Consider the following 13,641-nt stretch of genomic DNA (forward strand, 5'->3'; position numbering starts at 1 on the left):
TCCCAGAGATGCAAGGATGGTTCCACATATGCAAGTCAATAAATGTGATACACCACACCAACAAAATGAAGGACAAAAACCATATGATTATCTCAATAGATGCAGAAAAAACATTCAACAAAATTCAACATCCCTTCATGATAAAGACTCTCAACAAATTAGGTATGGAAGGAAATTATCCCAACACAATAAAAGCCATCTATGACAAGCCCACTGCCAGTATCATCCTAAATGGTGAAAAACTGAAGGCTTTTCACTTAAGAACAGGAACAAGACAAGACATGCCCACTCCCACCACTTCTATTTAACATAGTAATGGAGGTACTAGCCAGAGCAATCAGGCAAGAAGAGGAAATAAAGGGCATCCTTATAGGAAAAGGTGAAGTCAAACTGTCCCTATTTGAAGATGACATCATCTTATATAGAGAAAAACCTAAAGACACTATTAGAAAAGCCTTAGAGCTGACTAATACTTTTAGTAAGGTTGCAGGATACAAAATCAATGTCCATAAGTCAGTTGCATTTGTATACTCCAATAATGAACTAACAAAGAGAAACCAAGAGAGTAAGCCCATTTATAGTAGCCACCAAAAAAATACAATACCTAGGAATCAATTTAACTAAGGAGGTGAAAGATCTCTACAATGAGAACTACAAATCACTGCTGAAAGAAATTAAAGATGACATAAAGAGATGGAAGGACATTCCATGCTCTTGGATTGGAAGAATTAACATTGTGAAATGTCCATACTACCCAAAGCCATTTACAGATTCAATGCAACCCCCATCAAAATTCCAATTTCCAAATGACATTCTTTACAGAAATAGGAAAATCAGTCCTAACGTTCATATGGAACAACAAAAGACCCCCAAATAGCCAAAGCAATCCTGAGCAAATAAATAAATAAATAAATAAAGCTGGAGGCATAACACTACCTGACTTCAAATTATACTACACAGCTATAGTAACCCAGACAGCATGGTACTGGCACAAAAATAGATACTCAGACCAGTGGGACAGAATAGAGAGCCAAGAAATCAACTCACAGACTTAGAGCCAACTGACATTTGACAAAGGTAAAAAAAAAAAGGTGGGGGGGGGGGGAAGACTGCCTCTTCAATAAATGGTACTGGGAAAATTGGATAACCATATGCAGAAGAATGAAACTAGACCCACACCTCTCACCATATACCAAAATCAACTGAAAATGGATTAAAGATTTAAGTATAAGATCTGAAACTGTAAAACTACTAAAGGAAAATATAGGGGAAACACTTCAGGAAGTAGGACTGGGCTAGTGAGTGGCAGAGCCCAGAATCAAGGCAGTTTGTTACCAGAGCCTGTACTCCTAACTATTTCACTGACACAAGGCAGGTGGTAAGGTGTGGGACACACAAGGTCCCATGTTGATGTTGGGAATGCCAAGAGCTGTCTGGGTCCTGGGGCCAAAGATCTTTTGGCAAGAACTATATTCTGTTATACCGAACAACGACATCCACGCTAGTAATCAGAGGGCAGCAGGGAGCATGGTTTAAAAAAGGTATATTGGAAGGTGGATTTGTTTACTAGGGCTGCCATTGTTAAGGGATGCCCCAACCCCTACTGACATTAACATATGCATTCTGCTTCTGTACAAATCGCTTGCTAAAATAAATGGGGAAATAAACACAGTAGCATAACCAATGCCATTTTAGGCTGCTCTGCCATTTTAGGCTGGAAAGTCCCTATGGGGAATCCAGGGTGGGGAGGGGCTACCGGGCTAACTGCAAAATTAGCTTATGTACCACTGGCTTGCTTGCATTGGCTAGATTGTGTCAGGTGTGAAAAATTCCCGCCTAGCTAAAAATAAAAACTGCGAGAGGTTTCAACTCGGGGCTGCGCTCCTTGATTGGCCTGCATAGCCCTGGCTGCCAGAAATAAACTCTTTTCCTTTTACCATCACCTGGTTCTCGTAGGCAAATTTCTTTTACCTGTCAGACGTTGGCCATAACACCTTAATGAAGCACACAAACTAGATGGTTTACACAACAGAAGTATATTGTCACACAGTTGTGGAGGCTGGACATCTGAAATCAAGGTGTCAGCAGAGTTGGCTCCTTCTGAGAGCTGTAGGAAAGGCTCCATCCCAGGCCTCTTCTTGGCCTATAAATGGCCGTCTTCTCCCTATGTCTCTATATCACCTTCACTTTATGCATGTCTCTGTACAAATTACCCCCTTTTATAAGGACACTGGTCATATTTGATATGGGACCACCTGTTGGGCTGCAACTGCTCCCCTTGCTATAGCAATTGCTAGGGTGAAAGGAGGCCACACCAAATGGCGCTGTTTAAGTTCCCCGCCCGCATGGTCCACACAAGATGGTGCCTAGAGGAAGCAAAGGGGGAGTGTCACTTTTAGTTCTGCAAAAATTTTATTGGTAGTTGCGCTTTTCCGCGCTCATGATCAGTGCATGATCAGTAGGCTAAGCATAGGAAAGTAAGGTGCATGCAGATGTGACCTTCCCAGTGATTGGCTCTCAGTGTGGAAATCCCCGCTTGCTTAGATATAAATGCAAGTGCTTAAAAGACAATAAACGGAACTGCTTGATGGAACCCTTGCCGCATCTGAGTGTTCCTTTGCAGGCTGAATAGGCGGGTGGTGCACTCACCCACCTTCGGGGATCCTTCTTCAGCTTACGCCACAGAGGGCAACTTATCTGGTCCTGCCTGGGGGGGATAGGGAGTCTGCCGGGGATCACTCGGTGGCCATGGCCAGGGAAATCCAGAGCCCGGGCCTGGCTGACCAAGAGAGCACCCCAACAACCACCCACTATAGCCTCATCTTAACTAATTACAACTGCAACAACTCTATTTCCAACTAAGGTGACATTCTGAGGTATTGAGGATTAGAACCTCAACATATAAATTTTGGGGGGAACACAATTCAACCCATAAACAAAAGCCATCCTTGCTTCATGGGCTCTGTCATTATCTCTCTTCTATCTCACTGTCAACGATGTGTATAAGGATGTGCTCCTTCTTCAGAGGCCATGGCATTCATACACAATCTGGAGCAGAAATTTGAGGAAAGAAATCTTGTTTGCTCAGGAGGGTACATCTTCCTCGAGGAAGAAAATTGGGAGGCATTTTAGATAGACTATCAGTCTGAAGGTTTGGTAAATAGAGCCAGCATGTTGACAAAGAGAAAGTTTGGGCAAGATCAAGGCCTTACCTTGCAGAGGATTCATAAAGCAAATGTACCTCGCAGGGCCTGGTTTTCCAAAGCCTTGCAGTTTCAAATATTGACCTTGCAAAGGACAGGAAATTTCTCTCAGGGCATTGAGTCTCTGTTGCAAGATAAGAACTGTAACACAGCAAGGCTGCTGGTTCTAAGACAGACAAGTTACTAATTGATATGTAAAGTTACTAAAAAAGCTGCTAGAGGGAAAAGGAATGTCAGCTAAATCAAGCCTTTGTTAGTGGATCACTTAATTGCCTAACAGAATGTCATCTGACTTTTTTTTACTGAATGTTACCAGCTTCTATTGTAAACCTTGTTAAACTGTACTTAGGAAAACCCCACCTACGTCCCTTCCTGTAACTTCTTGGTCTGGAGAATAAATACAGGAAGAGAACCCCAATTCATTGTTAATTTCCCAAATGGAAGGAATACCTCTATCTTGAGGGTTCTGGGAGATTAACCCCTTTCTGGGGCTTCTCACTGCTCAAAACTGATGGGCTTTGAGTAATCTTTGGCGGCTCCATCACCCAGGAGAAAAGGGGTGACAAATCTGTGGGAGGCAAAGCAACATTATCTGACCTAGGAAATAATTGTCTAGAAGCTGGAAAACCTTCTGTCACTAGAACCTGGGACAAGCCCCTTCCTTTTTCTGTGTTTTAATGTCACCAACTGTTATGTATTAAATTGTGTTCCTTTAAAATTCATAAGTTGACTGCTTAACCCCCACTGCCTCACAATGTGACTATGTTCGAAGATTGGGCCTTTAAAGAGATAATTACGTTAAAGGTAATAGGGTGTGCCCTAATCCAAGTTGATTGGTGTTTTTGTTAGAAGAGCAGATTAGTACATACAGGATCAGAGACACCAGGGACGCACAGGCACAAAGGGACGACCATGTGAAGAGGCAGTGTAGGGGATGTAGAAAATTGTAGGAAATTGTAAGGGAATTGTAGAAAAATATAACTTTAATGTACGCAGTTTTGTAACAAATGCTTAAGTAAAGCAGCTTCTAAGGGGCCGTACAAAGGTCAGGCCCGAGCACACTAAACATTCCAAGGAAGGGAATGACCCCTACCCGGTTCCAGGAACTGACTAGTTCCTTATCTAAAGGCCACCTGGCCAGACCTCAGGGGAAGATAAACGATTGAAAAATGCACTGTTCCTTATCGGGGTACCAGCCTGCTAAAGCCCACCTGTAAATCTAAAGGTGTCACAAATCTATCAGGGTACCAGCCTGCTAAAGTCTACCCATAAATCTAAAGGCACCACAGATAACCAACAACTCATCCTGTCACAAAGATCTGTTCAGAAAAACTGTATAAAATGTGCTTGTATTGTAAACTCGGGGTCGCTTCTGTCCAGGAGACAAGGTGAGCCCAGCATGCTGGAATAAAGTCCCTCTTGCTTGATTGCATCGGTCTCAGTCTCATGGTCTTTGTGAAGTGAGCCATCCCTGTCTGTGGGATTTGTGCATGGTGCACGGATCTTACAGCAGCAAGAGGGCAGCCATCTGCAAGCCAAGGAGAGAGGCCTTGGAAGAAACCAAACCCACCAACTCTTTGATGTTGGACTTCTGGCCACCAGAACCGTGAGAAAATAGATTTCTGTTCTGTAAGCCACCTAGTCTGTGGTATTTTGTTATGGCAGCCCTAGCAAACTAGCATACCACTGAATACAGAGGAAATAGACTGGGTAATAGCTAAGGCTTCATGCACCAAGCAATTGCTAAGTCACATAGAGGTACCAGGCAGATTGCTGGTGATGAGACCATACTGCAGATCTCATGCTCATTGACATTCTCCTGGGGGGCAAGCAGAGTTCTGGGATGCCCTGTTACTAGTTTCTCTCAGAGCATGCCTTTATCATTGCCCTCCTCAGCCCCTAGAAAGTGTGCCAGCTTACTATTATATTATCTTTTTCCTTTGACGAAGGTTAATTCTAGTGGGGGTAGGGACAGTGTCTAAGCTTGCCTGCTCCAGGTTTGAGGTTTCTGCACTTGGATATGGCCACTGAGGAGGTGAAGTGTTTGCATTCACACACTAGCTTTCTCCACCACAAGGGTCACAGGAGGGTGGGATCACAACAGACAGTGCCTGGAGTGGAATTCTGTGATTATTAAGAGACTGATGTCAAAGTCTTATGAGTAGCCAAATAGGGTCAATGGAATACATGTTTAGGAAGATAAGCAGTAGCTATGCAGTAGGGCTGAGGGAGGGAGCCATAGGCAGGGATTCCAGGGGTAAAGGTATCGGTTCAGAGACAAGTTCTGGGAGAAAGTGCGGGGAGTGGAGATTGATACACAGGAGCCAGAGGTATTCTGAGGGAAGGCACACAAGTCAGTTGGAGATGAGGGATGGATAACTGCAACATCAAGGCCACTCCCCCTGAAGGTCCTGCAACTGCGTATGGGGCTCTTTCCCCATAGACGCTCCTGGACTCTGATGGGGCATGGGGCGAAGTTCACCACCCACCCCAACCAGCAATTCTTGTAAGAAGTGCACCTCGTTGGAGGTGTCTGTGAACTTGATGCTTTCATATGTGATGGGCAGGATGGGAAGTGACATCCCAGTAATAATAATTTTCTCAGAGCTAAGCCCATGTGAATTCCACAGTCCCAGCCTACCTTCCACTTATGCCTAAGCAGAGTGTGCCAGGGCCCAGGGAAATGAACAGAGCAGCTGTGGCTGGGCCCTCCTGGCCATGGCTGCCATTTGCTGTCTCTTGTCCTAAAAAGCTCTCCTATCCCACACTCCACAGAATTAACACATAAATTAACAATGTCAAGAATAAAAAAAAATGATCACTGCAGATTCAACAAAAACTTATGGCATAAGGAGTGATTATAAACAGCTTTATGTCACACACACACACACACACACACACACACACACGAACACATATTCTTCAGGCGTAGCATTTGTCCAGCAGCATAGGGCCAAAGGGAACTGTGAGAATTGGCAGGAGGAGGAGTGAAAGGAAGACCTTAGCATACAAATTGGCTTGGGAAAATCAAGGATGTGGAAGCCTGATGATGCAGAGAGAAGAAGTGGAGGGGCCATGCGATGGGTTCCATGGTCTCTGCCCACAAGACAACCCAGACAGCTCTCACAGCCTGAGTTAAGCCAGACACTGCAATTGTCCCATAACACGTGAGACAGTCCCTATTGCTCACAATGAGGCTGAGAAGGGCACAGTAAGGTCTCTGTTAGGTGATGCCACCTTCCTAGGTGAGAAGCCCAAGGCTTAGTGAAGTATGGGGGCTTGTCTTTGACCTTTGAGGTGCTACATGGAAGAACAAGGCAGGCATTATTCTTTATGGATTGGCAACTATCCTCTTAGCTGACACTTTTAAGAAATCCACACTCCATCTTAGAACTCCCTAATGTAAATGTTCATAAAGCATTGAAAAGTGCCATGTGGTTGGAAATAACTTAGGCCAAACCTGAAAGTGGAGGCATAATTTGTAAATTGGTGGTATCTCACTGTGTCATCATTTATAGGATTGTAACTTGAGAACTTTGTACTGTTATTCCTTTAATGTCAAAAATTATGCCTGCTTGTTTTCTAAAGTGCAAGCACTATGGAAGCTTAGGAAATAAATTATGCAAATGCCCCATTGAACTCTTACCTGAAATTCGGAAATGCCAGTCATTGAGAAAGGTTCCCGCATAACGGACCATAATGTGGAATTCTGTGCTATTGTTTTTTCTCCGGAGGTGAAAAAAGCTGAACCTGCTCGAGCACATGGACATGGAGCAGCAGGTGTCAGCTCCCTGGGAATGCGCTGGGCAGAGAGGCTGACTCTCCCTCATGCTGCATGTGCTGAGGCGAGACTCCTCCCACAGTGCACATTCAGGAAGGGCAGGGGGCGGGCCAATGAGTGGGAAGACAGATGGAAGCATGGTGAGAGCTGTGGAAAGACCCATTTCCCATTCACCTGTGTGCAGATCACAAAACTGATCACAGTATGGTCTTTGAAAACATTCAAATGATTAGGAGTGAGAAGTAAAATAGCAAAGTCCTCACATTCCTTCCCTCCTTCCTTCCACAGCCCTCACTTGCCAGTAGTCATTCATTCTTTGCAAAGCTGCTTTTGTGCCAGGTAGTGTGCCTCCTTCTGTGGGCCTCCAGGTAGAGCATCTGACAGAGTCACACTGTCTCCAAAGGCCAATCCCTGGAAGCAGCGTGTGCCCTCTCTCATCAGGATTTATTGACAAACTCCCTATGGAGGCAATCCTGACGTATCTGCCAGGGCCAGCCAGGGATGAACAGGGTGGGGAGGGGGCTTGGGACATACAGGTCCTTTCAGTCCTGGCCCTGCTGGCTGGTGGCTGGGGCAGGGGAAGAGCAATCCGGGACACACAACATACAACATGCAATGTCACTCTTTATTAAGAAAGCAAACAGCAATCATAAGTGAGGAAAATACATACTAGTGAACTGGCCCTTTGGGTGGGTGCTTATGTTACCTGGTCTACAAATGAACTTTGGCTTCTTGGTCAGCCAGGCCCCCAACCCCAGTCATAGGTGTGGCTTTAGGTTGGTGCAAAGAGAAACAAAGACGGTGTGGATGAAGACAAAGACCACTTCCAAGGATTCCTTTTAGGGGATTTGTCTGAAAGCCTCCTGTGGGATCTTGCCCTCAGTCTGGAGGAAGTAAAGGGAAGGAGTTGGGACCTCAGAAGAGCCGGATGCCCTGAGTTCCATCCCCCATCCACCCAGCCTCTGCCTTCCTGGCGTTCCTGAAGGCCCAGGTACATCCATATTTTACCCACATGATTCCCAGACTTCACCTGGAGCATAGTGAAGACCTGAGCAGCCCTGGTGTAGTTCCACTCGTTGTCCTGAAGGCACCTGGGGTGGGAGAAAAACAGGTGATCTCCATTACTACAACAGGACAGACCCTGCAATGCCACCACTTAACCTATGCTACTTTTTTCGTCTGACACATGTACCAGCATGAACACTGTTGTGATGATGAACAAGGACCTAGAGAAAACCAGAACCCCTGCCCTAATACTCGTGCCCACCAGAATTCAAAGCAGAAAAATAGAGGTGTTCAAATCAACACAGGAGCTTAATACATATCGATAAATAAAAATGTTCAAGAAAACACAAATAGAAATTTAAAAAAATACAAATTTCCAGTAATTTTTATTGAAACATGATGCACATTCACCATTTTAAAGTGTATGAGAGAAGATAGAAACGTTCATGGAAAAAGGGAATTAAAAGATAAAAATAAAAAATATAAACTTTATTCCTCATCATAAGCTCCATTGAGTTTATAACTCTTTTGTAAGTGATACCAGCCTTTTAGTTCATCCCTAAAGACCTGAGGGTTATGGGAATTTAACCATGTCAGTATAGTCATTTTTACATTATTAATTGAAGAAAAATAGGTGCCTTTAAAGAATTTTTAAGATTAAGAAACAAAAAGAAGTCAGAAGGAAACAAATCAGAACCGTAAGGTGAATACCTAATGATTTCCCATTGAAACCCTCCCCAGATTGCCCCTGTTTGATGAGAGCAATGAGCAGAAATGTTGTTGTGGTGGAGAAGGACCCTCGGCTGAAGCTTTCCTGGGTGTTTTTTTTTTTTTTTTTTTTTTTTTTTTTTTTTTTTTTTTTTTTTGCTAAAACTCTGGCTAACTTGCTCCAAACACTCTCGTAATAAGCAGATGTCATGGTTCTTTGGGCCTCCAGAAATTCAGGCAGCAAAATGCCTTCAGCATCCCCAAAAAACTGCTGCCATAATCTTTGCTCTTGACTGGTACATTTTCACTTTGATTGGACGACTTGTTCCTCTAGGTAACTCATGTCTTTGATTGTGCTTTGTCTTCAGGATTGTACTGGTATTGCCATGTTTCATCTCCTGTTGCAATTCTTCTTTATTGCTGAGTTATGAGTCCTTCATATATTCTGGATAGTAGATCTTAATCAGACATTAGATTTGCATATATTTTCTCCCTGTCTGGGGGTTGTATTTTTACTTTCTTGATAGTGTCCTTTGGTACACAAAATCTTTTAATTTGATGACATACAATTTACCTATATTTTCTTTGGTTACATGTTCTTTTGGTATCATATATAAGAAACCATTGCCTAATTCAAGGTCATGAATATATCCACATATGTTTTCTTTTCCGAGCTTTATAGTTTTAGCTGTTACTTTTATTTATTCACTTTGTCTAAATGAATATCAATTAAATTAATTATTATTTTTTACATTCTAAGATGATGTTGTGGAGCACATGTGGGGGAGAGGGAGAGTGAAAGGGGAGAGAGATAGGGTGGGAAGAAGAGAAATGGGGGTGTGTGTCATGGCCAGGCTGAATGGGGACTTTTGGGGGTGTGTGTGGCTGAGGCCCTCAGCCCCCAACTGCCCCATCTTGGGAACTCAGAGCACTTCTGGCAGCAACCTGGTAGTCGTTGCTGGGCTGGACAATGATGTTAGGGTAGTGTGGCTGAGGCCCTTGGCCCCCAACGCTCTGGCTTGAGAGCCTGAGGGGCTAACAGCAGCAGCCTGGTGGTCCTTGCTGGGCTAGATATGGACATCATGGGGGTGGGCACGGCTGAGTCCCCGGCCCCCTCCACCCTGGCTCAGGAGTCTGGGGTGCTTCCAGGAGTGGCCTGTTGGTTGTTGCTGTGCTGGATGCACAGCCAAGGACTTTGGCCACCCACTGCCCCAGCTCAGGAACCTGGGGAACTTCTGGCAGTGGCCTAGTGGTTGCCCCTCGGCTGGATGTGGACATGGGGGTGCGTGGCTGAGGCCATCTGTCATACCCCCACCACCACTTGGGAGCCTGGGAGGCTTCCAGTACATCTATGTCTTATATGTGTTCTTTGGTGGTGGTAGACCTTTTCCGGTTAATAATATCAGAACTTTGGCCCTGGTCTGTGGGTTTTTGTTTTTCTCTTTTTCTGCGTTGGCTTATTCGCTATTCCCACCACTTAAACTCTGCACTGGGACTAATTTCTCGTCCTTTGGTTACTTCTAAAATACTTCCTGAGGCAACCAGCACTTGAGCCCTGTGTTTGAGCTAAATTTCTGCTTTGCTGCTGATTTCCTGGGGAAGGCTTTTTGTGCAGCTCAGGTTTTTTACCCGTTACTTTTAGGTCTTGAACCATTTTGAGTCAATTTTTTGTATATGGTGCATGGTAGGGCTCAAAGTTCATTGATTGGTTGTGGATGCCCAGTTGTCCCAGCCCCATTTTTAAACAGACTATTTTTTCTCCATTAAATTTTTTTGGTAACTGATTGAAAATTAATTGACCATAAACATCAGAGTTTATTTCTGGACTTTCAATTCTATTGCATTAATCTCTATATCTATCCAAATGCTGGTACCATGCAGTCTATGCAGACTTTTTTTGTTTTTTTTGTAAGAACTCACTGAATATATTATATACAGGAAAATAGATATACCCTTCTTTTTCAATTCATATTTATTTTTGTGTGGTACAGTGTGTTGGTTCAATACATGCACATACTACACAATGATTCACTTATGGTAGACAGTATAGTTTTGTCCCCATTAGTTCACCCCTCCTCCTCCCCCCATCCCTCTCATCCTCTGGTAGCCATTATTCTACTCTCTACTTTTTAAAATACACACTAAGATTAACACCTTTATTGCAAAAAGAACTCTTAAACATGAATTAGAAAAATCTAAACAGAAATTTGGTGAAGGACATGAGCAGATAAGTCACACACCTAAAGAAACACATATGGTTAATAAGTACATTGTAAAATCTGGTTGCAGGTATGGATGGGGCTGGCCTGGTCCCCATCTCAGAACCCCAGGTATCAGCTGGATCTCAATCTTGCTTAGATGTGGGGTGGGGGTGTGGCTAAGGCCCACAGGCCCCATCTCAGCACCCGCCTACAGACTTGATTACAGTAGCTTTGTTATAAATTTTGAAACAGGGAAATGTGAGTTCACCAATTTTGTTCTCTTTCAAGATTGTTTTGGCTATCCTGAGTCCATTGCTTTTCCATACAAATTTTAGGGATCACATTGTCAATCTCTAGAATGAAGCTAGCTGGGATTTTGCTAGGAATAGTGTTAAGTCTGTGGACCACTTTGAGTAGAATTGCCATCTTAACAATATTAAAGTCTTCCAATCCATGAACATGGGTGTGTTCATCCATTTTTCTTAGGTCTTTTAAAATTTATATCAAAAATGTTTTTACAGATTTCAAAATATAAGTTTTGCACTTCTCTAGTTACATTTCTTCTTAAGTATTTTTTATTCCTTTTGAGACTATTATAAAAGAAATTCTTTTCTTAATTTACATTTGGATTGCTCAATGAAAGTGCAAAAAAATGCAAACGATTTTTGTATACTGATCTTATGTCCTGCAACCTTGCTGAATTTGTCACTTCTAATAGTTTCTCAGTGGATTCCTAAGGATTTTTCATATACAAGATCATGTCAGCTGAATATTATACTGTTTTAAAAATTCTTTACAAATACCAGTATAAATTCAGGATAGCCTTTTATGAACCCACTTTATTTGGGAAGCAAAATATCCAAATACTTATTTTTCCAAATTGTCTGCAAGTTCCCATTATTCACTCACTCAGTCTCCCAGCTCATCTCATTCCTGTGAACACCCAGCACTTACTTCTCAGACCACTTATGTTTCACCCCAGACTGCATGGAGAAAGCCTGCACCATTTCCTGCTGCTCCTGGGAGACAGTGGGCGTTGAGCTAGTGCAGGGTGTGGCCACAGGAATGGAGAAGCAACTCTGGATCTCATTGGGGCTGACATTCGTCATAATCAGCTGTGTGCAGGCTAGAGGAAAAACGAGCCATCAGACAACTGAAGAGGTGGACAATCCTGCATCCCCAATGATGATCCTGTACCCACTGCCGCTTAGTATGCAGATTCCTTCCATACCTCGATTGTGCCTGCCACCCAGTTTTCCTGGTTGGTACACTCCACTCCTTCCACTGGGCCCACTTTTGGAGCCCAGCTTAACTAGAATTGTAGATTTAACCCCAATGCATTCACCCTGCCAAACAGCCCAATGAAGAGAACACTTCAACTCCCATTTTCAAAGGAAGACACTGAGTCAGAGACAGGTCACGTGACTAGAAAAATGTCACACAGCTAATAAGTGTGGGAGTCAGGAAGAGAAAACATGTTCTGACTCCAGAGCCCATGCTCTTAACCACTAACCTAGACTGCTCCTCCTAGGCTCTACCTGTTGGCTTTCCACAACATTGAGAATACCCAGGGACTACACCACCACATTCCCACACCACTGGCCTCAGGCTGGGGTGGGTGTTACCACCCACAACACAGCACTTACCTGGAATTGCTGCCAGAGATATCGACGAAGATCCAGGTGAAGGCACCAATAGAACCCTGACACTTTCCTTCCACTTCAAGAACAATAAACAGTAATATCCCCTTAGAGCTGCACGTGCTTTACACACTCACGCAGCAATCCCCAGTCAGCGTCTTACTTGACTCTCACTCTGAAGGGGGCAAGACTGAGACAATTGTTCACTTGGAGTCAACAGGGCATGGCAGGAATGGGGAGGCAACAATGGGAGCAATCTGCTCCCTGTGGTAGGGCCCCTAACATATGCAGGGGGCCCTGTGACAACCACTTCACAAGTTCACTTCATTCATGTTTCACAGTGTCACAATAGATGGGCATTATTAGCATATTTTGCAAATGAAGAATCTGAGGGGTTAGGTAACCAGACCAAGTTTGCAGAGTAAGGATCTGAGATTAGAGTCATTGACCTCCACAGCCCGTGTCCCTAATGCCTGAGGTGTGCGGGGCAGACGGGTGTGGACCCAGGTCAGAACAGGAAGATTTGGGGGCAGAGCGAGGGCAGGAGAACACACAAGGAAGAACAGGAAAGCAAGGAACAGAATCGGGGAAGCTGGGAGAACTCTGAGAGGGTGTCCAGCCAGGGGTGGGAGCAGTGACTGCTGTGGAGAGGGGACTCTACAGTCACTTGCCTTCCTTGAACACCCCACTGACAGAAAAGCAGAGAATCGTTTCCTGAAAGGGAAGAACTCAGGAGCTCAGGATCCTCCTTAACTTCCTACCACCTCCTTCTCTCTGGTGCTGCCCGAGGGAGGAAGCAGGTGCTCACCGTCTGGATGCATATGTCCACCATGAAGGAGCTGAGGTCATGCTGAGTTTTGGGCAACACACTGAGGAAGTCCACGATGTCACGTTTTGTGTGCTTCAGCAGCCGCCTCCGCAGGTCTGTAGAAGGGGTCAGAAGAGGAGATCAGGGCCTGCCACACCCTGGCCTTTGGCCCTTATGATTGTCCCCTTCACTCCCTGCCCTTAGCCTGCCCATCACACACTTGCAGGGGTCCTTCAGCTTCTTCACATTCCTGTCATCCTTGAAGTACTTGCACAAGCTGCCCCTAGAAGAAAAG

The 13,641-nt window shown here is 44.3% G+C and overlaps 1 protein-coding gene across 1 annotated transcript in view; it reads right to left on the bottom strand.

Annotated features, from left to right (window-relative positions):
- Window positions 1–7,823: 7,823 nt before the first annotated feature.
- LOC134366731 (nuclear RNA export factor 2-like) overlaps window positions 7,824–13,641 on the bottom strand; it is a 114,323-nt gene continuing 108,505 nt past the window's right edge. Inside the window, 7 exon segments of the mRNA XM_063083115.1 lie at window positions 7,824–7,868; window positions 8,015–8,075; window positions 11,853–12,024; window positions 12,534–12,617; window positions 13,210–13,252; window positions 13,347–13,462; window positions 13,571–13,629. Coding sequence (XP_062939185.1) covers window positions 7,824–7,868; window positions 8,015–8,075; window positions 11,853–12,024; window positions 12,534–12,617; window positions 13,210–13,252; window positions 13,347–13,462; window positions 13,571–13,629 — 580 coding nt within the window.

This window comes from Cynocephalus volans, chromosome X, assembly GCF_027409185.1.
Source record: "Cynocephalus volans isolate mCynVol1 chromosome X, mCynVol1.pri, whole genome shotgun sequence".
Taxonomy (NCBI): Eukaryota; Metazoa; Chordata; class Mammalia; order Dermoptera; family Cynocephalidae; genus Cynocephalus; species Cynocephalus volans.